General features: G+C 40.2%; 2 protein-coding genes across 4 annotated transcripts; both read left to right on the forward strand.

Annotated features, from left to right (window-relative positions):
- Positions 1-1,845: 1,845 nt before the first annotated feature.
- samd10a (sterile alpha motif domain containing 10a) lies at positions 1,846-10,001 on the forward strand. Of its 2 annotated transcripts, none has more exons than XM_023405076.2 (5): positions 1,846-2,153; positions 3,897-4,078; positions 8,292-8,460; positions 8,556-8,702; positions 9,587-10,001. In XM_023405076.2, exons 1-5 carry the CDS (start codon positions 2,141-2,143, stop codon positions 9,607-9,609), a joined length of 534 nt encoding a protein of 177 aa, XP_023260844.1. In that variant the 5' UTR covers positions 1,846-2,140; the 3' UTR covers positions 9,610-10,001. The 2 variants fall into 2 exon arrangements, with proteins under 2 accessions (XP_023260844.1, XP_023260845.1); XM_023405077.2 differs by having other exon boundaries at positions 1,849-2,153; positions 8,556-8,696.
- A 31-nt stretch (positions 10,002-10,032) lies between these two features.
- Positions 10,033-26,241, forward strand: uckl1a (uridine-cytidine kinase 1-like 1a). 2 transcript variants are annotated; one of them, XM_023405153.2, is made up of 15 exons: positions 10,033-10,231; positions 14,589-14,776; positions 15,001-15,107; positions 17,129-17,299; positions 17,937-18,008; positions 18,149-18,338; positions 18,441-18,502; positions 20,026-20,042; positions 20,273-20,374; positions 20,467-20,560; positions 22,442-22,504; positions 22,605-22,727; positions 22,993-23,100; positions 23,328-23,484; positions 24,092-26,241. In XM_023405153.2, the coding sequence occupies exons 1-15, from the start codon at positions 10,089-10,091 to the stop codon at positions 24,172-24,174; spliced, it is 1,680 nt and encodes a 559-aa protein (XP_023260921.2). In that variant the 5' UTR covers positions 10,033-10,088; the 3' UTR covers positions 24,175-26,241. The 2 variants fall into 2 exon arrangements, with proteins under 2 accessions (XP_023260921.2, XP_087029796.1); XM_087173670.1 differs by lacking the exon at positions 10,033-10,231 and adding an exon at positions 12,330-12,575.
- The last annotated feature ends 1,016 nt before the right edge of the window (positions 26,242-27,257 follow it).

Raw genomic sequence — 27,257 nt, forward strand, 5'->3', positions numbered from 1 at the left:
GTCAACAGGATGTGAAAGACATGAACTGATTGACCTGATTGTAGGGGAGACCATTGAACCATCTGCCCTAGACCAGGGAAGAAACATCTTAGTGAAATTGCCAGGAAGATTGTTTGAAGCTATCCTCTGTCATGTTATTGAAGATAAAGTTGTAGGTAGTGGTTATGACTCTCTTACCAAGAAGTTGAAGAGTTGACAACATGATGAGGGGGAAACCTTAGCTATCAAAGCAAAGCATCTAGATCCTGATCTTCCCTGGTTTCCTGCGCTGCTTTTGAACAATTTCAGTGAAGAGCAGGGCAAGTTGTTCCTGACAGCTGATGAAATGTGTCTGCCATCTGAAGGTGATCAGCTTCTAAGCACACCATGCATCGTTGAGTTCACTGATTGCATAATTCGCCATGGGACTACCAGTAAAAATAAATAAACTAAATAAACCATGTGCACCAAATATTTTAACATTTCAAAACAGTATTACGTTTAATCCCATTAAGTATATTTTAGCATATTGAGTGGAAAATTAAGTTAAGGTCAAATTTGGATATGAGTGGTTTCTCGATATTGTGCAAACATGTAAGCCAATTAATGACGAAATATTTTTACAGTAGTTGACTATGGCTTTTGATGGTCATGATGTTAGTTGATGATGATGCTGTTCTTTTTACTTTAATTGTGACTTTTTCCTCTGTTGTGTACCATAGGCAAGTCTCCCCTGACAGCTGGACACTTCATGATTGTAATAAACCAGACCATCAGGGATGTCAGTGTTCCCAATTTTGGCAAAGGCCTTGTGCTGATGTTTGCAACACACTACTGCCTCAACATCAGTTATCCACCAGAACTAGGAGCAACTCTGGAATTGTTGCAGAGGTAATACCTTAACACTTGAAGTGTAATAATTCAGTCATTTTTAAACCTTAAACCAAAGAGTGGACTCTGGGACATGTGAGAGCTTTTTTGTGCATGAACTAACTTTGAAAAGACCCACAGCTGTTCAGAAAACAAAAATTTGGGCACCATATGTTTTTTTTTTTTAAGTTAATGACATAAAAGTAACTGCATTAACATTTAAACAAAGGCTGATGTTTAATGTTTGTTTACTGCAGGGTTTGTATTTACTTCTTTTGGCTTCAAAAATCAATAAAATATGTAATTTGGCTGTATGTTGACTGTATGTGAATGTATTCATCTTTTATGTTCAGCCCTCCATATCTGATCTTATAAGCACAACCCAATGGTGGAAGACATGACATTAAATCAAAACAATAAAAATTAAATAAAGCTAAAAATAAATGCAAGTTGTTACTTGCAAACAAGAAAGGGAATGAAGTGACAACAGTTAATGCTTTTTTGATTATGATTGGTTGTGGTTGTGTTTGGCAAAGATCACCTCATCCACAGCTATCCAACAGCAGATGTGATCAATGAAGTGGCTTTATGGGCAGGTGGGAGCAGGAACAGTGCTCTCTGATATCTGCCCTGATGTCCTGCAGCTCTTCTGGACAAACCCCACATAGAGGGTCCATCACAGAGAGGGCCCATTGCCCACAGGCGCGCACAGAGCTCCCTTTCTTTAAGAAAAGGCAAAGGGGAATTCCTTATGTTGGATGCAGCAGTGATGAGAAGCCTTTTCATCCGGCTTTTTTTCAGTCTCCACTGGCTGAGTTAATTACAGGGCCCGGGGCTGCACTTTGAGCTCACTGCGCTCATGCAGGCTCTTGAGAAAAAGCCGCGTGTCTGATTCTCACGACACAGATAGAAACCACACACAAATACACGCAGCACGCGCGCACGCACGCACTCTCGCGCCTGTACGAGCAAGCGGAACCAGTCATCCAGCTGCTCGGCGACATTCCTGTCTGTCTGTCAACAACTTCAGCACACAGACACCAGCAGCAGCAGCGAACGACACCGTGGGCGACGTGAGCTGGTTTTAAGGCATTTCCCCCGTCAGACCAGCGGGTCCTCTGCGAGGATGTGGAGCCTGCTTCGTCCTGACAGACCTCGCTCAAACTTTTGTCGCTAGACACAGCGCGGAGAGGAGGGGAGTTGGGCGCACGACCCGCCGCAGCCTGTGTGTCCGTCACCAGAGGCTATGATGGGCAGACTTTGATTTGATCCACTACGGCACAGAAACACCATGGCTGTGGACGGTAGGCAGCTTTCTGTTGTTTAAATTTCGTTAAATTCTTTGGAAGTTTTCTTTGAAATAGGATCAAACTTCAGCTGAAGCCATGAGTTCGTTAGATACACTCAATACTTGCGAAACCGGTTTGCCAGGTGTTTTGGGGGTCGCGTCTGGTTACAATACGCCTGCTGTACTGTCATCTCAGTATGAACATGGGGTAAAAACATTAGATCAACAGCTAAAAACGCCGCCAACGTCATTCAATCTACCCAACACCATCCGGAATAAGATACAGTATGACGGAACAGTATGGCAACTTTTAACTCATTGGACATTGTAGGAGCACTACGGTGTTTTGAAGAAACAGCAGGGGGAGGCAGGGTGGTCTGCTGGTGGACAGTGAGCTGGTGCTGAAACGGACAGCTCACTGGAGGATGCCAGCATCACCACTTTGATGGTCTGACGGTTGTCCTCAGTTTTTTAGAGTTACTCTTCATCCACAAATTTCCCCTTACCAGTCCTGTAAATTTCTTTAAAGAGATTTTAGTATCTGGCATCTCAACCAGGTGAAGGTTGTTGCTTTTTGTGGCACAAATCCTCCAACACTACCAACATGAGCTTTAATCTACAATTTAGATTGAACCAGTATATAAAGTGAAGCATATTGCTGGAGGCTCTTCAGAGCACATTTAGTAAGATTTTGGTTCATGAAAGTGTTTTCCTATGCAGTGCTGGCAGTATATGTCTTAGTTAATGAGGACTTTTTCCTCCCATAGACGTGCAAAACTAAAGGAGGTAAAATCTCAGTCTGACAAGTGGTTTTAATTAACCGTATTCAATCTCTGAAAGAGGCACATTTGTGTTTACAGCAGCAGCCTGGGGGAGTAATAACACTGAAAGGAGGGTTCACATGTGCACAGTCGTGAGGTTACACCTCAAAGACGCAAAAAATTGCATATAGAGTTTTATTCATAATAATCCGATGCTGCTGGTTTGCCTTGATGATTGCGGGACTTGGCTTTGCTCCACTCTCAGCGGGAGATGATGAATGACAGAAAAAAAAGGCACAAAGCTAGAAAAACCAAAAGACACTCTTTCATCTCTTCAAACCCTCGTCCCCCGTGTCAGCCTCTCATTCTGTCCTCTTTTCAAATTCTCTTAGTCAATTTAAGATATTGAACGTGCACGTTACGCACACACAAACACATCTGCAGAGCTTCAAACACAGCAAGAAAATCCTTCCAATCTGGCACATGAATCAGTAATGACCCATGGCTTTCTGCCAGAATCTGTGCCAGTAACAGTGTGTTTACTGTAGTTGCACACTTTCTTTAATTACTGGGTGTTGGGAAGCCACCTGCTGTTGAGTGGGCTTGGATTTCTGCCTACAGGCCTCTTCATAATGATGAGAAAGTGGCTCGTCTAACAGCTCCAACATTCACCTACAAGGTCTGCACAAAGTAATAGTTACACCTGAACACTGACTTCCAGGAATCACCCAGGAGCTTGTCCAGGCTAAAATAACTTTGAACATTGCCTCATGCCTTCTCAGTTTAGTTAGAGCAGGTACGAGCAGATACTTCATAATGAGATCATCCCAGAATGGCAGGGTGTCTGGTTGGGTTCAACTCTAGCTTTTGTTTTCAAGTCACGCAGAGGGAAGGAGGTTTTTGCAGAGCAAATAAGTTTCATGCTGTTTTTACATCATCAGTGATTATAGTTAGGCCTGGCTGTTTAATCGTTGAACTTGATGCTTTCATCTCTCCAGCGGCATCCAGTTTCAGTTTCTGCAGGCCAGCTGTGGAGTACAGGGCTCTGCCTGAGGACTTCAAGCACCAGTTGAGTAGACGGACAGGTGGGAATCTAACCTGGCATGACGGGCGAGGACAGAAAACAGCGGGAGGCAGGACAGTGAAGCTGCTGCAGCAGCCGGGCACAGAGTCCCTGCAGGTACTGAACACCTGCATCACCTCAACATGTTCATCAGCACACCTGGTTCCTGGACTGATGTAGTATGATAACCCCCCAGGTTTTCTATGTTTTTTTCCTAGTAGAGAGCACTGTTCTTTTGTAATTAAGCATGATGGTGCTGTGCAAGAAGTAACAGCAGTGTTGCTTCAACTCAAACTGAATTAGAATCAATTTTAGCTGAGATTTCAGCATTCTGGGTCAAAACTGTAATTACCGACTGACAATGTTGGTACTGGTCATTTGATTGATCTGTGTGGCGGGCAGTAAAAGTAGACTGTAATATAACTCATATTCTAACAGCCACACTAGCAGTTAACCAGCGGTGCAGCCAGTGTTGTAATCTGATGCTTAGTCCCATCTTTCATTTTATTACCTCCTATGATAACATACAGAGTGGTGAGGTTACAGGGCGACCATTTGCTGTGAGTTTTAATAGTCTGGTCAGACATTTACCATCAACACAACTGGACCCATGACCCAAAGAGAGACAGCTAATGCTAGCTAGACTAAATCACTAAAAGCATTTTCACATTGAGCCTTAAAAACAAGGCTTGCGCTCCATGCTTTGCGTTGGTTGGCACAATATTTACCACTACAAAACCCCTGGTGGGGCTGTATTAAATGGTGCCACTTTAACTACAATGCTAACAGTAGATGACTAGTTTCTTAGAGACTCAAGCAGTGTTCTTGTAGCAAGCCTGGTTGTTGTATCTGAACTCTGATATTTGTCTGAAATGAATATCTATTTTGTGTTGTCTTGATATGTGGCCAATTCGTTATTGTGCAGTTCTGGAAATTCAGACGCACAAGTCGGCTGATTGGTCCATCTTTCAGACCAAGAAGAGTTCAGCAGCCGTTGGCTGCGTACATAGTTCAGTGCAAATCAGGTCAAAGTTCATGAATCCCCCATTTGGCTCGGTGCACCGCGGACATCTGTGCGGAGACATTGCAATGCACCACATACACAGTAGTGAGGAGGTGCATGCAAAAGAACTTTTTCTGAAATTATGTGGAAAAAAATGCTAAAATATTCACAACAGTATCGTCATTTACATTTCGATGCACGAAACCTGAGGGGAATTCAGATTTCAGTTCGGATTTAAACATCAGAATCACCAAGTACATGAATTCGGTTTGAATTAATCCTTACTTTGATTAATCCAAACTGGTTCCATTATTTGTAATAGATCATTAAAGATGCCCGACAATAGCAAGAAATTGGTAGTGTTACGTTTCCTTTTCATTATCAGTCCCACTGCATTTCTACACACAAGTCATGCAGATACAAAACAAATCTAATGTCTACTTAAGAAGTCATTAAAACAAATCCTTTCCTTGTCGTCTTATCAACATGAGTATACATGCAAACGATCCTCACTGGCGTTCACTAACTTTTCTGACAGATTTCTGTACAGAAAAATCTGATAGAAAAGATTTGTACTCTGAAAAATGCAGCCAGTCACCATCCATTGTTGCAGATGGGCACTTTGTTAGCAGAGAATGGACGCTGCTTTCTCCCCCAGCGGGTTTGTGGCCTCCAACATCCTTTTACCAGAGCTTTAAATAGCACAAGTCCGTCAACACTCCAGTATGCTGCAGCACCACTGTGTTTGTTGACTGAGAGCAGAAAGAAATGGAATTTAATTTGATGGTATGCAGCCTGTGATTGTTGTTGCAGGTTAATAAACATTATGCGACGCCTTCTTTTATAGATCTTTTTATGTGAAGCGCTGTCACATCCACTTCCAGTGGAGATTCTGTTTCTGTTTAAATTAAATCTTTTAGTTGATATTCACTTTGTTATCTGATACAGCATTGTGTGCTCGCACAGTCATTGCCGTCAACGGAGACAATCCATTTGTGCTGTAAACTGGCCTCATTTAAAGCCCTTGGTTACAAGTCAGAGAGTCCACGCCTTTGTCTTCACTCCATGAAAGGCTCTTTAAAAGGCGGTTATGAGCTGAAGCTAAAGCTGCAAACATAGAACTGGACTGGGCTGATAACAGAGTTGTATACACTGCATTGTTTGTTCGCTTCAATCTTCTTGGATGCCCATAATGTAGTGGTCGGTTTATTTTTGTCTTGAAGAACACAAACTTAATCAGTGTTTGAAGAATGTGCTGCACTGGAACATGTGTAAAGTATTTTCACTCCACAGTTCAGCGTTCTTTTCTCCTTCAATTAGTTGTATTTACTCTTTTTTTCTACACGTTTTACTCTTATCCACTCGTCCAGTCTCCTCTCTTCCACATTGTACATGAGAAAAAAAACAGTAAACACTCATTATAATCCCTCTGTCATTTTTCTATCCCCATCATTTATCCCCCAAATGCCACTGTAGACACTAAACAAGATTGAAAAAAGATTTGCAACTACTTTTTTGATTTTTGATTTTTCTGACATTGTAGCAGCCAAACAATTAATAACTTAATTTACAAAATAGTTGTGAGGCTAAGTAATAATGAAAATAATTATTTGCGGCCTTTGTAGAAGTGGAGAAATATATGGGATGTTGGTGACAGTATTGCACTCTGAACACAGCCTCTTTGACGTGTTGAAAACAATCTATTATTGATGAATTTAGGAAAATCTTTATATCCATATTAAACATGTCAGCAACATTACAACTACATTAAAATGACTTGGATTTGCTACTACACGGTATGAGAGGCGGCAGTCCTTTGTGTTATAATTCAGAATACATGTATCTACACAAAGACCCACTAATGGCCACAGTGCAAGATATTAGGAGTGAACCTATCACCAGTCAAGTTATAACACTAAGTGCTACAAAAGTGAGGGTGTGAAGTGATAAATACTGTGTTCACAACAAACAAAGGGAGTGTGTCACTGGGATGAAAGTAAAATGAAAGGAGATCTTGTGCTCTTCAGGTTTCGAGCAGGAAGTCTAAAGATAAAAAGCAAAAACTGTACGACCATGGTGGATTGAAGGACAGCCAGGACACAAAAAAGAAAAATACAGTTGATTCAACTTGTAAAGGAACCAACACTCTGTCACTCTGAATGGGTCTTTGTCAGATGGATCATTTGTAGGAATTATTCGTAGCAGAGGATCTGATAATAAACATGTTAGATTGTAAGCCACATAAGAATATACATACATCAATCTGGCATTTCTTTTTATCAGGGAAATGAGTTTTAGATATAAAGATATTTAATAGATTATGAACACAATTAGCATTAAATACAACTTATTATAATATATAATGCACAGAATTTAAAAAAGTAGCCTGAGAAGAGACTCTAAGCTGCATTAGAAATATACATATAAAAACCATATTTTAAGAACGAATATCTTTCTTAGCTGGAGCGTTTTCTGCATTGATTAAACGGTAACATGTCACTCTGCAGCAGATAGAGTTATCAGCAGACTCATATGTATTAGGCAGACTTCTAGCACAAATCTTCACTCTCTCTTAAATGTAAGCCAGCCCTTTTTTTTTTTTCTTCTTTTTTTGAGGCACCTCTTTCTCACATCTGAGAAATTCTGAGTTGGAGAAACGCTGAACCTGCTGAATTTTTAAAGCTGATTGACTGATCAAAGGCCCAGTTTGATTAGTCCTTCCACAATTTTACATCCTGCACATCTTTAAGATTAAAGAGCTGCATCTCCAGATCACACTGGCCTGCAGCTCCTCTGTCTGTGCGGTTGTAGGAGCTGCTGCTGCTGCTGCTGCTGCATGTTCGCTAATCTTCCTTTACTCAGTGTTTGATCTGTGTGCACATATAGTCATGATCATCTCTGCATGCTTTAATGCGTTTGAAACCTGTTCTTTCTCATGTATCTTGTCAGTTTCTCATGTACAGCAGGCCCATATTTGTTCATATTTCTGTAACTTAGCCTGTTTGTCTGGAAGTATTTGATACTGAATTGTCACCGTACGAGCTTCATAGAAGACTTGTAACTCAGCAGCAGTGTTTGCAGAGATCGCACATAACGTACACTGAAGAAAAACCATGTGTTTATTGATCTGATCATATATAGATGAGGGATTTTTAATGCCACAGTTCCTGCCAAGGTCAGGTTAAGGCTCAGGCATAGTAGTGGTATCCGTCTTATAATCGAACTCCTGGCAAGAATGCGAATAATTACATTTCTCAAAAAGTCAAACTAGTTCTGTAATGCATATCAGTCTTCTCTGTATTTATCCGTATGTCTGTCTGGCTGCAGTACCGTTCAAGCGACAGCTATGGGATATATCACACCAGCCCGACACAGCCCAGCCTGATCCGCCCCGTCGTGCTCTGGTCACAACAAGATGTTTGTAAATGGCTGAAGAAACACTGTCCACACAACTACCTGACCTACGTGGAGGCGTTCTCCCACCACGCCATCACAGGTCCCAACGCTAAGATAACCAGAACACATGATGATTCAAGAATTGCAATTCAAAGGTGAAACAGGATTTTTGATCCCTCTGCTTTCACCTCACAGGCCGTGCACTGCTGCGTCTCAATGGGGAGAAGCTGGAGAGGATGGGATTAGTGCAAGAGACACTTCGACAGGAGCTGCTGCAACAGGTGCTGCAGCTTCAGGTGCAGGAGGAGGGACGCAACCTGCAGCTGCTCAGCAGAGGTGAGGGTGTGTGTGTTTTTAGTTTTTACCTCTCCATTTGCAAACATTGCCTAGAGAATAATCCTTCAACATTTTGTGAAATATACTTATTCACCTTCTGGCCAAGAGTTAAATGTGAAGATTGATACCAGTCTCATGTCTGTATGGTAAACATGGAGCTTCAGACTGGAAACAGGGGAAACAGCTCATCTGAAAAAAACACTACCATCATTCAAGCTCACTAATTAAGATGTTTGAACTTTCTTTGTTTAACTTTGTTTTATGGGTGGTTATTTCTGGGACTATTTCTTGGCTGGGACCAGGAACTTCCTGGGGTCTCTGCTGGTTGCCTAGTAACTGCTCAGAGTCAAAAATTCTCCTGACATATAACCCCCTGTAAAACTGCAAAAATCCAAATTAAAAATTGAAAGATCATACCAGCCTTGGAACAGAGCCTTTCTCAACATGTCATGGTTTGTGTCATATGTTTAGATAACATACAATATATTGTTGTTTATTCATTATTTATGTTTTCTAACGGTCTTTAGAATAGAATAGAATAGAATAGAATAGAATAGAATAGAATAGAATATGGAAAATAACCCTCAGGAGCTTAATTTATTCAGAAAGACAGAAGAAAGAAATCCTGAATGACAGTTACAGAAGTTGGTTGAACAGAAGCTAGTCTGGATGAAACATTACGACTTCAGCTCTTGACAACATGTTGATTAGTGAACTTTAGGGTAGCTGGTAGATGCATATTTTTTATTTTTGCACAAAGCTAGGCTAGCTGCTTCCAGACAGACACAAGAGTGCTTATTGATCCTCTTATCTGACTGTCTGCCAGAAAACCAATAAGCATATTTCCCCAAAATGCTGAACTTTTGTATTCATCTTTCTCTCTTTTGCAGGTTCCTTTGGAAAGGTGTCATAGCCAGATTGCTGAAAGAAGCCTGTGGACGCTGTGGAATCATGGAATATATGATAAAAAAAAACCTCAAATATGTGAATCAGATCTGTGGAAAAAAAAAAAGAATTCCAATGAAGAGTGATATCATGAATTGTGATATTAAACAATAGTTGGCAGCTTTTCATTCCCCATCTGCACGATGAACAGACACAATCTTCATGGACTGACTATGAACTGTGATGAAAAAGCACCATGACAATCTGTTTTGTCATTTTCTTGCTCTGTTGTGTGATCGATTACAATAACTATTCCTCTGTTACTGCCTCTGCCTTGTTCTCTCTGTCTCTCTCTCTGAAACTTTTTTAAATGTCAGAAAAAAAAGAACTGAGAAATGAATAAAAACATCATTGCCTTTATTTATTTCTATATTTTTTGCAAATGTCCACCTAAAGGTCAGAAATGTGTGCATTACCCTTGAAAGAGCAGCTGTGTTGAAGCACGTGATGATAAACTACATTACCCACAATCCCACCGCACGGTTGAGACGGAATCCATCCATGGCTTTAACCAGCCGATGCCGGCTCCGAGGTCGCAAGATCCCCATGGAGACGGAGTGCGGGAAAATAATGTCGTCCCGCTCGGACAGGTACATGAAACTGAGTGTTCAATTCTCTAAACAGAAATAATTTGTGATTTTTTAAAACATTTTTTAGTCTGCAGCAGCTCGTTGGTCCTGTAATGTAGCGCTAACCACACTGACTCCCCCTCCTCCTCTATACAGAGCAAAGATATCCGACGTGTTTCGTCTCTAACGTTAATACTATTCATTTAAATCCCCTCTCTGTTAGTATGTTTTCATTAATTATACGATAAAGTGACTGGATGGTGAATGTAGATGCATAAAATGCGTTAAAACACGAAGCTTTCCAGGAGTAGGCGAGCTTGTGCGTCACAGGCTCCCTAATGAGAAACCACTAGAATATCCCTGTAATAACAACACTTACAGTATTTTCAGTTTTTAGTCTGTAGTATTCATTGTTGTGTTCAGAGACCATGGGGATTTTTAGGGTATTTTGTCCGTTTTATACAGTCTATACTTTGAATTATACTTAATTATTTAATTATACTTTAAATTTGAAATAATTTAAAAATTTGTAAAAATTGGATTTCTCAACCTTTAATCTTCTCTTGATATTTCCCAGGCTGTGGTGAAATGTACATTTATACAAGTACAGTGGTGGAAGAAGTATTTAAACCAACTACTTCATACTACATTATAAAAACACTCCATTGCAAGTAAATGGGTTAAATTCAAAATGTTATAGTAAAAATACATAGTATTTTCAACAAAATATACTAAAAGTATCAAAATAAAAAATACTTTTTATGCAGCAGAATGACCAATGTTATCAATGTTAATAATCCAGGATTATTATATTATCAGATCATTATTGATGCATTAATATGAAGGCAGTGCTTTCCTGGTGCCATTTGTTGAGGTGGGGCTACATTTGACTTATTTATTTAATGTTAGCTGGTTAAATCTATCATAAAGTATCATAAGATGATCATAAGTTTTGTATGTAACATCTTAATCTGTCAGGTAACTATAGCTGTCAAATAAATGTAATGGATATTTCTCTCTGAAATGTCAAAACTGTACTTAAGTAAGGACTTGATGTCTGAGTGGGGTCTGCAAATGTCTTAAATCCAAACGTTTATAATAAAATAACAGAGTAAAGTAGAAAATCATCTCATTTGAGAAGCCTGAATTAGGGACTGTTTTCATTGACAGTTATCAAGATAGTTCCTGATTTATGTTTTTGTCCATCATTTCAGCTCTAGATTAAACCATCAGACAGCACATCGCTTTGTCAGAATTAGAAAAACTTTTACTTGGGTAAAGTTTTGAATGCAGAACCTTTACTTATAATGGATTTTTATAATGAAGTTCTGCTACTTTTTTCTTTATCCAAGCTGAGAGTCTAAGATTAGAGGGTGTTGTACGTGGTACAGATTGTAAAGCCATTTTAGGCGAGTTTGAGACTTGAATCCTATAAAAATAAATTTGACTTCGCTTCTGTTGACTAGAAGAAAAGAATTGCGCAACAATCAATGTTAAGAACTGCAGTTTCACTCTGCTCAGACAAGTTAAGAAAAGGCAGCCTCCAGACCAGGAACAGATACAGCTTACTAAATCTGAAACGATTAGTCGATTAATTGATATGTCTATCAACAGAAAAAGAATCGTCCACTATTTAACTAAAAGATAATAGTTTAATCTTTTTTTTTCATGGAACGATGCTCGACATTATGTGATTCCAGCTTTTCTGTTTTATATCATTGTAAACGGAACAACAAGTTAAAACAAGACACCTGAAGACTTCATCTTGGCTTCTGGGAAACTTTGATGGGCAGTTTTCACAATTGTCCCAGGTGTATTCCCTGTCAGGACATGAGTATAGGCCTGTATTGTAGTGTGTATGTCTGTGTGGTGTTTTAGTGTTGTCATGACTCTGCTGGATCACATTCAGTGAACTGAGAGGAAGGATCAGCAAAAGACATCCGTCCTGTACTCGCTCACAGGAGCATCTATTAATACCAGCCAAGCGGCTCTTTGCTGTCAGTGTTACATTGATCCTCTTAGTGTCTGTCCCACACACACACACACTCACACACACACACAATCACAGAATGAGGGGGACGGAGAGAAAGGAGGACACATGATCAGTAGCATGGCGAGATGAGAGGAGGTCAGATTTGTTTTGACTGTTAGGTACAGATGGAGTGAAAGCACAAACGGCTGTAATTTGCACACACGTTTACGACTTCGGCCGGTGTTACTACGTTGAGGGCTGTTGTTTTGGCGAGGTTGCCACGGTGACAGACGAGCTGGAGGGTAGAAGGTTGTCGTCTGAAGCAGACATGACTATGCTGGACTGTACAGGAGCCAGGATCTCTGGCTGTTGGTCCCTGAGGTCTGACCGCAGGTAAGATGTGACTGTGTGCGCTGCTGTTTTCTCTCAGTGCAGGCGGGATGCCAGTGTTCCCCTCACAAAGTTCCCATACACACCACGGATGTGTGTTTGTGTGTGTGTGTGAGCCATAAATAGTCTCTAAACAGGGTTTGTTGAGAGGTCAGAGGAAGTGCAGGATCTAGGTTAGTTTGCAGGGGTTTTGGTGTGTTTTGTTTGTGCTCAGTCTCAGAGGGTTGCCTGCAGTGTATCATTACTGAACAAGCACTTGAAACTGCATCAGCTGAATACGCAACAAACATTCATTAGTCCTCTCTTCCATTTATGCCTTGTCCCGTTTTGTGTGCATGTATGTAGTTGTGTCTCGCGTGAAACGAGCAGAGAGACTAATTCAATTTCTAATTGCTGCCAGTGGAAATGCAGGAGTCGCTCAATGTGTCCTCAGAGAGTGTGACGCAAGAGCTAAGCTGACTTTAGTGTGTTACATAGTAAACAGGGGTGTGAGAGTCTAATCTTAATTACAGTGATCTAAGTAATCTAAGGTTAGAATATCATACAGCAGCGTTAACACAGTGCAGGCAGTGGTGTAAGAGGTACTCAGATTGTTTACTTTAGTAAAATTACCAATAGTTTTACTTAAAAGAAAGAATACTTCATTACAAGTAAAATAACTTCAGTGAAAATCTTACATTGCTTGGCCCCACTTGTCCCTGTGGAGGGAAAGGTCACTGCAAGTCAATAGAAAGTTTGGGAATTTTTTGCTATGGCCGTCACAGTCACCAGATCTCAACCCTATGGGAGATTTTGACACCCGACATGTTAGACATCGCTCAATATCACCGTCATCAAAACACCAAGTGAGGGAAAAGCTTTTGGAAGAATGGTGTTTCATCCCTCCAGTAGAGTTCAGAGACTTGTTCAATCAATACCAAGGCACACTGAAGCACTGAAGCCCAATCAAACTGTATTTCTTATGTTTTGGATGTAAAATCTTAATTAGTATCTGCAGCTGTCAGATACATGTAGTAGAGTAATTGGTGTAAAATGGAATTACTCAAGTAAACTACAAGTACCTCAAATTTGTACAGGAAAATACTTCAGTAAATTAATTCCACCACTACATCTGGCTTCCTTTACAAACCAGTAAAAACAGTAGAAACCATCAAGTAGTGAGTTTTTATTCCTGAGCAGCTGGGTTTGACTTCACAGCAGGTTTAGCAGCTCAACAGTCACACACAACTTTGCGTTTGTGTAACTGGACAAAAATGTTTCCCTGTTGCTCTGCAGGTTTAAGGTTGAAGTTGCATCTCAACAGATTGTTTATCTGCTTCCTGCAGTGCTGTTTGTCATGAAAAAGATCAGTCAGACTGAAATATGTTGCATCTCTTTCTTCTGAATACATTTATTTTAATGCTTAAATGTCCTTTTCATTTATACACACATATAAAATATAAGAAGAATATATGTTTTGTTGTCTTTGTATTTTTTCTTACATGATTGTGAGGCCCCTGTCATACAGATTGTATATAATATAACAGATATGACAAAAACTTTTGCTACTCTAATTTAGATGCTTGATTCTTGTTAGGTGGAATTACTCAGAATCATTTTTGTCTTGTATTGTTTTGCACTGGGGTTGAAACTATTGACTCTTTTTCATTAATTGATTATTCTATAAAATTATCTATAAATTGTTGCTATAAAACATTGCTTGTTTTGTCCAACTAAACTTTGTCCACAACCTAAAGATGTTAAGTTTACTGTCATGTAAGATGAAGAAAAACAGCAAATTCCAACAGTTGAACAGCTTGAAAAATAACTTTTATGATTAATCGATAATCTACAGTTGCGTATTATTTTTCTGTCAATCAACTGATCAATTAATCACCTAATCATTTCAGCTTTATTCTGTGCTCCACTACACTAAGCTGCTCTGTTTTCATACACTTTGGCTGCGTCGAGGAGCGCGGTGAGAGACTCCTCTGTGTGTTCAGGCTGTAACCTGTCCTGCTGTTTGCTGTTTTGCAGTGGGAGTGGGGAGGACTCTTTGGACCGGCTGCTGCCCCCCTCCGGGGCTCCTCGCAGGAAGAGCACTACCTTGCTGAGTAAAACTGAGCCTCCTCTGCTCCGCACAGGCACACGCACCATCTACACCGCTGGCCGACCTCCCTGGTATGACGAGCACGGAGCTCAGTCAAAAGAGGCCTTTGTCATCGGTACGACAGATGATGATGATGTTTTTACTTTCTTCTTTCACTACCTTCATGTAGAGTTGTGGCTCTGAGCTGCAGAGCCTGTTCTTGTGTCCCACTCTGTCTTATTATACCCATAAACACTTTACTGCGATTGCACATGCATACCGCCAGACAACATTAGACACACTCTGAAAAACAAACATAATGGGCCTTTGAAATGTGTGGCTCTGTGTGTGGATCTGCAGGGTTGTGTGGGGGCAGTGCCTCAGGGAAGACCACCGTGGCCAATAAGATCATTGAGGCTCTGGATGTGCCGTGGGTTGTGCTGTTGTCTATGGATTCTTTCTACAAGGTGAGAGTCATGCGTTTTAGTCTTCTTTTTTTTTTTTTTATTTGTCTTATTTTATTTGATTCTTACCAATTATCTATGGCCTCATTGTAGGAATATATCATCATTTTCGGGTCGAATGATTCGTTAATTTGAAAAGCAGGATTTCAATTAATGACAGAACCTCAAAGCAATCTGTCACAGGGTTGAGTTAATACGCGGCTCTGGTAACACTTTAGATTACAGCCTGCAAATTACAGTGTGAATGTTTGGTGTATATAGGATATACCTCCTACAGTGTGCACCTACAGACATGTATAAGGAGGTAACAAATATCTATTCAGGACGGATCTAGAGACGATGATATGAACAGTAACAATGCCATGAAAAAGAGACAAACTGCACATAACATTTTCACTTAGTTAAAAAAAAAAAACGTAATCATAAACTTTAATATAAGTATACAGGTGGGAAAGAGTCATGCAATTCTTTTTTCTGTATGTTGTCCAATAAGCTTCAATTAAGTTTGTTTGTGAGTTGAAATTGTATTGATATGACAATATGACATAATAGAAGATAAAAGCTTTATAAACCTTTTTAAAAATATTTAAAGACAAATGCTTAAGCTGCCCACACTCGCTTAAAAACAATGTGGCGATGTGATGTGGGTCGACAAGTTTTTGGCTGTTTTTATGTTGATTCACTCTCACTGCTCTCATAGTATCACAGCAGCCACTGTCCACTGTCCACTACCTGCTCAGCAAACAGCAGACAGACACACTCAGAGACCAGCAGGGGAACATAGTGGAGCATTTTGCAGCTAAAAAGTCAGATTTTCCTGTCAGGACTTGATGAAGACCAAAAACAGAAGCAAAAGGAAGAGTGAATATTGGACTTAGATTCACCAGGCGGCAAGAAACACAACCACGTATGAAAGATAATGTTGCCCTTAAACTGTTGGATGTGTAGATAAGCAACATGTTTGCTAACATGTTCACAATAACAACTTAAGATGTGATGATATGTCAATGTTGTGTTCACAAATTGTTTCTGCTGCCTCCAAGTGGACAAAATAATAGTTTAATGATCATTTTAAAACATAAACATGACAATTTTATATCTATAGCTGTAAAGCTGCCGCCTTCTTCCCAGCAACAATAATATACACCATATTAGTAATAATAAGAATAATAAGTACTCTGTATTTTTAAACTTTTTACAATGTAATTTCTGAAAGTACATTTTTATGAACTTATCATGAATTTATAATATATAAATAAATGATACTATGGCTAATTTAATTACAACACTGTAGCCGTATTTTCCCCTTTTATCTGTTCTTGTTCTCTGGCTGTGCTCTGTAATTATTAAATAGTTTCAACATGCAAGCAAAAAGTGAATCCACAAATGGAAATTAATGCAGAATATACAACAGAATATAATGAAATTAAACTTCTATTCTGATAATTTAACTATTTTCATGATTGAATATTAGCTTAAGTCATTTTTCAAGCAAAAATGTAAAAAGAAAAAATCAGTTTTTCCTTTCAGCTTTTCTCTGTTTTATATCATTGTAAACTGAACATCTTTGGGTTTTGGACTGTGAGGACTCAGAGAAACTGGGATGGACATGTTTCACTATTTTCTGACATTTGTCAGATTAAATGATCGATTGATTGAGAAAATATATATATATATATATATATATATGTATCACTTACTTGCTAAGAGTTAGATGAGAAGATCGATACGAGTCCAGGCAACCAAGAGGAAATAGTTTTCACATTTTGTTTCATATACAATGTGTTAATTAGCTTTAGAGGTGGTTTTTGAACTCTAGGGTGAGCCAGGTTACCTGTTTCACCAAGCTAGGCTAATCACCTGCTGGCTGTAGCTCACGGACATGAGAGCCGTATCGATCTTCTTCATGTAACTCAGCAACAAAGCATTTTTCCAAAAATGTCGAACTCACCCTTCCAAATCTTCAAACATGTCTTATCAGTAACATCCTGTGAGTCTGAATGTTAATCTGCTGTGTTTCACAGGTTCTATCTCCAGATGAGCAGGCCCTGGCGGCAAGTAATGACTACAACTTCGATCATCCCGGGGCATTTGACTTTGAGCTGCTGGTTGCCACCCTCAGGAAGCTGAAGCAAGGCAAGAGTGTGAAGATCCCAGTGTATGATTTCACCACGCACGGACGGCAGAAAGACTGGGTGAGCTGTTGTTGTTTTATCACAAAAAAGTAGCCTGGTTTTTACAGAATGGTCCTCAGGGAAAGGTTAAAGGAGCTATTTGTAAATTTTGCTATTGCTACATAGCCAACGTTAGCATCAACAGATGTTTACTTGCCAGAAACGTTGTGAGCTCAGCATCAAACTTCATTCTTTTACTCTCCAAGAGTTGTCTCCAGAGATGGAAAGCAACACCAATGTTAACTCTTGTCTTTTCTTCTCCTGTAGTTAGCACAGTAACCAGCTACCCCCCGACCCCTCTCGCCACTTTCCGATAGTGACTCACTGTAGCCTCCAATTGGCCCTGAAGATAAAGCTCTGCTCAGAGGACGTATGATAACCTTTTTGTAAGCGACAATCACCACCACCCGCTCCAAGCAAGAAACCACATTCGGCGGCAGAGAAAACTTACAAATAGCCCGTTTAAATATGCACCATGTAAAGAAAGTAGAAGAGCGAAATGACACAGCTGCATTCAGCTTTTTCTGTAAACATGTTTTTCTCTAGTAAACATGTTTCTCAGAGTGACATTCTGCAGCTTTAATCTTATAAAAACTAAACTGACTGTTCATGAAGTTATGTTCTGCTCTTGGTTTTTCCTTTTCTCCCCTTTATGCAGAAAAATGTGTATGGTGCCAGCGTAATCATATTTGAAGGAATTATGTCTTTTGCAGACAAAGAGCTTCTTCAGGTGAGGCAATATGTTTTCTTTTTTCTTTTTTTGAAGAATTCTTGAGTGAACTAATCACCAGCAAGTATTGTTTGAGCAGCTGCTTTGTTGAAGTGAATGTCATTGAACCGTTCAGGGGTGTTTGCTCTTCCCACCTGCAGCTCCTGGATATGAAAATCTTTGTGGACACAGACTCAGACATTCGGCTGGTCCGCCGGCTCCGCAGGGACATCACAGAACGTGGACGAGACATTGAAGGCGTCATCAAGCAGTACAACAAGTTTGTGAAGCCAGCCTTTGAGCAGTACATTGAGCCGACCATGAGGCTGGCTGATATCGTTGTGCCGAGAGGTGGGAAAGCCAGACTTCCTCATTTGGCATTTTTATCACTTTCTCTCACAGAAACACACCAGCGACACCGCCAAATGTCTCTTTATTGTTTTTCTCTCCAAGGTGGTGGGAATATGGTGGCCATCGATCTTATAGTCCAGCATGTTCACAGCCAGCTGGAGGAGGTGAGAGGGCAAAACGCTGACTGTACAGCAGAGGGTGGCGCCACCATGTGTCCAAAAGCTGTAACATAGAGACAGAAAGAGAAATTCCCAACTGTTTGTACAATAACCTGCTTCAAGCTAAAATGAAACCAGAGCTTCTCAAACTTTAGCTGCTCATGTGTTACATAAACAAAGGCTGGTGATATTCTATTTTCATCATATTGTCATAAACCTCATCATTTCTCTGTGCAGATTAAAAACACACTCGGGAGGGCATTCGGTAGCATTTTATCGAATGTGAATCCTGTTCTGAATCCCTGTTGAACTTAAATCCCTCATTGAACCCCTATTTCCTCTCCTTATTTCACACTGTACAAACCTAAACCACACAGATTCTGCTGTGATGAAAGGCTGTAGGGCTTTCAACCCATATAATTTGTCACTTATCTCTGACATTCATTAACTCTTCCTCACTCATTTTCCCTTTTGCTGGAAAATGACTTTTGCTCCTTGCTGACGCTGTAGATGTTCAAGGAAAAACAACACATTGGAAAATAAATTTTATTCTACTTTATCTTTCATCAAATATCAATTTCTGCATGTAAGAGACACTGTGGGTCACAGATTATTGTGTAACACTGTCAACACCGTCTCACAAGGCAGAGAACTCACCCCTCTCAAGTTGTCAAAAATGCCTTTTGAAGTTCTTACTTTAACATGTTAGATGGTGGATAAATATTTAAGCAAGGCTCTTATTCCCCTTGTTGTTGTGAGTACTCACCTGCAAATACTACATTTCAGTCACTTGGATGATTTCAATGAAACGTATCTGCACTTTGGAACATTTCAGACATGGATTTCCACCTTGTTCAGTCAGTCTGTCAGTCATGTCTCACTGTTTGTATATGGCACCGGTGTTGTCATCTTTGTAGTTGCCTGTAGTGTCACAGAGAAGCCAAACTATCAAAGAGAACTTGCAATTGAAGGATTCAATAAAGGATTCATTGGCACCTGAGCTTAACAAATCCAGGCACTTTACCAAACTGAAACAAGATCCAAAATGGAACCAGCTAATGGAAACCATCCCTATGCATCAGTGAGCCACACTGTTGCACCGGCTGACATATTCCTTTATTATCACGAACACACACTGTCCAGTTTGCTTTGATCTACCGCCTGCTGGTGAAAATACTACTCCAAATCCACAGCTGAATATAGTCTCCAACAAATGCACCGTTTCCTCCTGTTTGAGTGATGATTGCTATAAATTACAGTGCCCAGTTGTTTTAGGATGTTGTTTAACCTTTTTTTTTTTAATGAAACTATATATTTGTTCTCCATTTTTAAATCTTTATCTAAATTTATCTCCAGCAGCGTGAACAGCCAGGTTGGGGAAATCTGAAAGCATTAACAGACTTATGTTTATAGGATTTGCTAACAATAACAACAATATAGAATATCATCAAAATCCTTTTTCCTTCTGACTATCTCTATTTTTTTTTTACCCCATTTCATTGTCTTTCTCTTACCCTCTCTTTATGCAGCGTGAGCTCAGTGTCAGGTATGCTGATACATGTTTTGACTTTGCCTTCTGTGGCTTTGGATCACTAATTGTTACTGTACGCTCCTTCTCGCTCTCTCTGGTCTGTCTTTCTGCGTTTAGTGACTTGGTCTTAATGGTAACTCTCTGCCATCTTAAATCTAAAGTCAGACTGCTCCATTTCTCCAACGGCATAGCAGAGTAAAAGAGTATAAAACCTCTTGATCTGAACCACCTCTTCTTGGTCTCAGGGCTCTCCTGGCCTCCGCTCAGCAGACTCAGCCGCCGCTGCCCCAGACGCTCAGTGTGTTGGAGAGTACGCCGCAGGTCAGAGGCCTGCACACCATCATCAGGTACACTGGCCTGTGCTCGTGGACAGCTTTGTGTCCTTGTAACTGTGCGTACAAAATGAATTTTAAAACATTTCATATTTGCTCTACCGCAGGAACAAAGACACCAGTCGAGACGAGTTTATCTTCTACTCAAAGAGATTAATGCGGCTTCTCATAGAACATGCACTTACATTTCTACCGTCTCAGGTACTTCAATCACAAAGTGAACATTCAAGCTGCGATGAACAATGTTTTTATATTAACAACTTAACTATCACCAGACTCTGCAGTTTCCCTCAGCTCGACAGAGTTTTAAAGCGTCCTTCAGGTCATTGTTTTGGTTCAGCCTCACAGCTCTCATCACTATTGGTTTTGGCTGTAGCAGGCAGCCACCAAACAGCCAACAGACAAAGTATCTAGCTAGTTAAGGCAGTGTCACTTTTTAGGAGATAAAGAGGCAGATATTTCCCTCAGGAGTCAGCTGAGACCAAAAACAGAGCTAAAATTCAAATGTATGATAATGTTGCTCCGAAACTGCTGGATGTGTAAATAAGCAACTGTTTGCTGCCACATCAACTTAAAAGGTGATGATATGCGTTCACAGCTTGTTTCCACTGCCCCCAAGTGACCATAAATTCAGTTATTGCAGGTTTGAAGGACTGTAGCATTTTTTTAGACCATTAAATGCAAATCATCTTTATATTATTTATTTACATGCCAACCATATGTTTGTGGAATTAACAACCTTTCGGGCAGCCATCAGTTTTAGTTTCTTCCAGTATAGTTTCAAAATCAGCTTCAGAGACATGAGCCTCGCGCTATTTTCAAAGTGTAATTATTCGTAGATTCAAGCGTCAGTGGGAAACTACAGATGGGTAACATGAATAACCTGAATAAATGAGTGGAGGAACTGAACCAATGCAGATGCTTCTCCACAGGTGTACTGCATGATACAATAAAACAATTTGTGGCATTTAAATGCTGAGCAGACCCAGCTGATTCTGATTATGTATCAAGACGCCAAGAGGAAGAGAGCTAAGTGACTCTGAAAGGGGGTTTATTCTTGAGACATGGATGGCCGGAGCGTCAGTCACAATGACCGCTCCACTGACTGGTGTTTCAATAACAGTGACTGAGGTGACATCTGCATTAAGATCTATGGCGACAGTAAATATGGTCAGACATTGAGGTCGACAGCGCACATTTGATGAAGAGCAACTCTTCCTCAGGTGCCTGAGAGTGTCAATACAGGACGTGATCAGACTGTGTTTGCAACAACAGTCTGTTGACAGTTACACCGAGAGGGATATTATAGCTGGGTTGCTGTCTATAAACCCCTCATTACAAAGATGAACACACATTTGAGACTTCATTTGTGCAAAAACCAGAGGCACTGGTCTACAGAGATATGGTCAGATGAGTCATCCTTCCCCATATTCTCCACAAGTGGGCGTGTGCATGTGTTGTGACACCAAGAGAGCGGCGCAGGCCTGAATGCTTGGCCTCTACGGTGGGGGGCTTCTGAGGCTTGGTTATGCTGTGGGGGGGGTGTTTTTCTGGCAGGTTTTGGGTTCACCTGTGCCAATAGAGGGAAGAGTCACAGCAAATCAATGTGAAGTTGTTCTGAGTGATCACCTTCATCCTATGATGAAACAATTCTAACCTGATGGGAGAGGATGAAAATGTCCCTACCCATACCTCAAATAAATAGTGACTGAACGCTCACAGTGAGGGAGAGCCTGTGCTGTCTCAAGCAATGTTCAAGTCTCTGCAAGTTGACTTTTATAGCAAGCTGACATCAACCGAAACCACTGGCTGCCTGGAAAGTATCATATAAAGAATTCTTAGTAATGAATGTGCTAAAGCAAACAAGCTGCCATTTTTGTGGTGTATTTTGTTGCAATAATACAGCAGCTGTGTTGTGTATATACTACAGAAAAGTCTCCCACATTCACAAGAGAAAGTTCAGTATATCCAAACAAAAACATGCACAGATAACACAGATATATTTACTCTTTTGTGTGTCAGCATCTGTGGGTGAAGTGTAAATGTGTAATAAAATAACGCCTCCTCTGTATCCTCTAACAGCCGTGTGTCGTTCAGACTCCACAGGGACATGAATACGAGGGCCGTAGTGACAACGGGAGAGGGGTGAGTGATGTTCTTGTTTTACAAGGTCTTGTTAACTTCCAGTCGAGTGTGTCCTCAGTGTTTCTGTCATCACGCTTGCTCCGCTGCCTCGTCTCCACAGATCACCGGTGTGTCCATCCTGCGGGCAGGAGAGACCATGGAGCCCGCCCTTAGAGCCGTGTGCAAGGACGTTCGCATCGGCAAGATCCTCATCCAGACCAACCTCGACTCAGGCGAACCAGAGGTAGATAAAATGGGTCACTTAGTACCAAATATCCTTAACATAACTGTCCTCCAGATGCTCATTTATTGACACTTTTCACAACATTGGATCGTGTCTCAAAATCACATTGAATTAAATCACCTCAGACAAAAGATGAAAATATTTTTGATTGTTTTCTTGTTTTTTTTTTTTTTTAATTCTTCCACATGATGTGTGTCTCCGTGGTAACTACCCTTCCTGCCTTTGTAACCATGGTAACCTGTCTCCTCCTCTCTGGCCTTGCCAGCTGCATTACCTGCGTCTGCCCAAAGACATCAGTGAAGATCATGTCATCCTAATGGACAGCACAGTCTCCACCGGCGCTGCTGCCATGATGGCAGTGCGAGTCCTATTGGTGGGTGGAGATTAACATCATTATTCTTCAGTAAGACAACAGTAGGACCCCTCTCCTCTTCGTCAGTAACATGTTTTTTTTTTTTGTCTGTCATGGTGAGGTTTGATTAGCACCTCTTCTGCAAAGAGAAATGTCAAATCATTTCTTCCCTTTGCTTTCCACTTACTGATTATCCTCCTGGTAACGAGCAGGTATTAACAGCTGTTGATGTGTGTGTGGCTGAGCAGGATCACGAAGTGCAAGAGGATAAGATCGTGTTGGTGTCGCTGTTGATGGCAGAGCTCGGGGTGCACTCTGTGGCCTACGCCTTCCCGCAGGTCAAAATCATCACCAGCGCTGTGGACAAGAGTCTGGACGATTCTTTACATGTAATTCCTGGTATCGGTAAGCCAACGACTCCACATCCTCACTCTATTTATAACTGTACTGTGAAATCAGAAGGCACGTGTCACACACTTTGTTCAAAGCAGAACTTATTTTCCTCTCAACCTTTGAAGAATTGTAATAACAGGTGATGTACTATAACTTCAGTTCTTAAGACGTTTTCAGTTCATACCGCTGTCCTCAGCAAATAAAAAAATCCACTTTGCAGCAGATAAAAGATAATAAACATCTGTGTTTCAAGCTGACAGATTTCATTTCGTGTCTCAGCAGATTCTAATTTTATGCTCGTGTCACTTTTGATTTGAAGTGAACACTCCTCTGGATACTGTAACTAAACAGCACTATGTGCATAATAGATAGACCAGTCTCTAAACCTTACTTGCAAACATTAAGATGAATATTAGTGTAGAATGTTAAACCAATTAATTATTTTGTTTGTGAATCAATCACAAAAGTAAAAATTTTAGTGAACTATCACTTCCAACCTTTGCAGCTTTAACTTTTAATGTCTATTAATGTGTATTCTAGTTGTGATTTTATTGTTTCCTTCAGCGCCTAACCCTAACTCATACACAGTAGCTCTGAGTCCACTGTTGTGTGTTTTCAGGGGACTTTGGGGACCGGTATTTTGGGACAGACGGGTCCGATGGTTGGAGTGATGAGGAGGACCCGGAGCAGCCGTCATACTGACACAAACATCTGTGAGATCTTTGACAGAAAATACAAGCACTACTTGAAAACCTCTGTTATCGTGCATCCTCTTCAGGCATTGACAAGCAAAAAACACTGTTCTATTCACTTTTTGTGTTCTGTACATGAAGTTTTGTACTCTTATACAACGGATGAGTCTCGGTCAAGTTGTATGCATGAGAGATATTTTGCTCTATTTACAACTGAGAGTTCGTCATAAATATTTTCATACTCAGAGGGTCACAGAGGTGAAACAGTGCCATTACCTTGAGGTGCAATAATGCAACAACATTATTATGATTATACTAAATTATTTCACCCAGCACTGGGTTGCACCAGTTGTTCAAAAATCCAGTTCTTAGTGAGTGATAACTAGCTTCAAACACAAGGCACAAACACAAGATACAGCCAAGGCTGATGGGATTTTATTAGTTCTTAAAGATAAAAATATTGACCCTAATGATCAATTAAAATGAAAAAGGGAATCGCCAAAGTTGATAATGTTCATCTTCAGGGATTCATAGCAATCGGTGCAGTGGTTGTTGAGATGTTTCACTAAAAGACAAAAATGTCCACCTCATGGTGGCGCTAGAGGAAAAGTCAACAAACCATCAACCAACCAACTGACTAACAAACTTACATCTGTAAAGTCATGATTCTCACATGCCTTAAAAAAGTTTAAAAGGGCCAAGTCATATGTTGAACTTTAATGCCAATCATTGATTGACTTTGTTTTATTATTATGTGCACACATATATGTGTTTTAGAATTAACAGTATTCATGCAGTTTAAAATGAGATTACACCAGACTGATGTTATATCTTATTTAGTCTAACATTACTTTTACTCCTCATCTAAACGGCTCATATTAGAAAGCTAACGCTGCTTTTGTGATTTGGTTCATTTAGCTGCACAACAGTAAACATTCAGTAGCAACTTATCTATGAAAAAGAAGTAGTTAATTAAGTGATTCATAGATCTCCACTTAGTCAACAGGAGAACGAGGCACAACTTAGGAAATGGGTTAAAAGTCTATTTTATTGTGCATTAGATGATTTTTTTTTTTTTTTATTCAAATGGTTAGAAGAGAGTGTGGAGATTATAGAAAAAGCTTCAGAATAGCAGCAAGTGCTGTTAAATGGCCTTCTATGTTTTTCAGAGGTATTTTCTTTTTGAGGAATCAGATGAGAAGCTGTGCGACTTGAATGTAATGTCAATACACACGGGTTGTAAACTGGGGCTATTATTACACTAGGTTTGGATTTTATGAATAGCTGGTGCACTCTGCTCATGAACATGCTCTGATACAAATGAACTACTTTATTCTGCTCTAAACACTTTTTTAATGTAATGTATGTAACTCACATCTAAAGTAGAAGAGTTGTCAGAAGTTTTATAGTTAACATACAGTATATTACAAAAGGAAATTATTGTCATCAAAATCTTGCAGGTTTACACATTTACCACAGGTGAAGCAGCCCAGTGAGTATGTTGTAAATCTTAAATTCAGGGTATGAGCATTCATCTTGGAGATTAAATTTAGTTTTCATTCATCACTGCCTCTTTCTACTTCCACTGGAAATATGACATCTGCCCATTATGTTGTATATCTGGACTGATCATCAAGGTGTGAGGACGTCATGGACGTTCACATGCTCACTTAAGAATATTTTCCGTGCTCCTCTGACTCTCAGGGTTCAGACACAAGCCACTTTGGATCCCTCTTTGATGCACTTCAAAACCTGAAGGGGTCAGCATAGCTCACATCTAGCTTTCTCTCTGTGTGATTTATAGCGTGTCTCTCTGAGAAATCTGTGTGTCTTTACAGTACAGAAGAATGCATACACACTCACCTGAAACACCTCCATTTGCACAAGTTGAACTGTTGATTTAATGTCATGAATGGCAGTTTTGCAGAAATGGAAGCGTCCTTGTGTGGTTCATGATTTTAACTGAATGATGTGATGCAGAATCCAGTGTGGTTACCTGCCTAGTTATAAACATGTAAGATAATGATAACAATGTCATTTCAGGGTTACAAACTGTGCAGTAAAAACCTCGAGCCTCCCAGTTTTCCCTCCCTCTTGTGTTCTAACTGTTTAGTCCAAACACGCCTCGTGATCCCCCTTTATGAGACACTGGTTGGTATTGACATGATTCTCCAGCCTGTTTGTGACCTCATGCTCAGTTATTATCTCTTCTGTCTCTCCGCTCCTGTGTCTTTTCTCTGTCATGTACCTTCAATGAATCCGACAGCCTCATTCATGTATTTATTCAGTCATTCATTCTCCACACAGTGAGATTAACACATCACATTAGCTGTGGATGTTGTATCATCCTCACACCTACAGTATCTCCTGCTCCTACACGTTTGTTTTGGGCTCTTTTTATTTTTTTTATTTTTTATGTGAGATAGCTCCTCACTGAGAGGGTGACACTGTGATCACGGATGTCATACGACACACGCTGTATTCTCCAAGACAGCAGAAGACTCGCTCGCCCATGTGACTACTGCCTCAAGGTTAACCTGTTACCATGGAGACAAGCCCGCCAATGAAAATTCAGCAGACGGTTGCGATGTTGACTGCAAGCTTTTTGTTTTAAGGGGTGACCTATTTTTTTTTTTTTTTCTCCCACCCCCCCGTCCACAGCTACTCAGACGCAGACCCCGCTACTCTGGCACATGTGCACGTGCATGCAGACATTCACACAGATAAAAGAAACATGGGAAGGCCACTCAGACACACACACACACGCACACACATGCACATACACACTGATACTCCATGTGAAATGAGGTTGTAAGATTGTACACAAAAGAAGTAGCCTTAGATATAAAATAATATAAGAAAATTAGACACTTTTTTTAATTCGACCCAAAGAATATAAGTATAAAAATTTTTCTTTCCTCTGATTGGACTGAAGACATAAATCTACAGGCAGCTTTTGAGATCGGAAGAAAAGGTTTAAACTAAAAAAAGAGTCTTTGTTCCCTCTGTAGTAGATGGCAAAGTGAACTCTTAGGCTTAAAAGAAGTTCATCATCAGCGTCACCCAGCGAATTCTGCTTTCTCTCCATTTTAA

The sequence above is a fragment of the Seriola lalandi genome, unplaced genomic scaffold (assembly GCF_002814215.2).
Source record: "Seriola lalandi dorsalis isolate HSWRI2012SDOR001 ecotype SW California unplaced genomic scaffold, Sedor1 jcf7180002054262, whole genome shotgun sequence".
Taxonomy (NCBI): domain Eukaryota; kingdom Metazoa; phylum Chordata; class Actinopteri; order Carangiformes; family Carangidae; genus Seriola; species Seriola lalandi.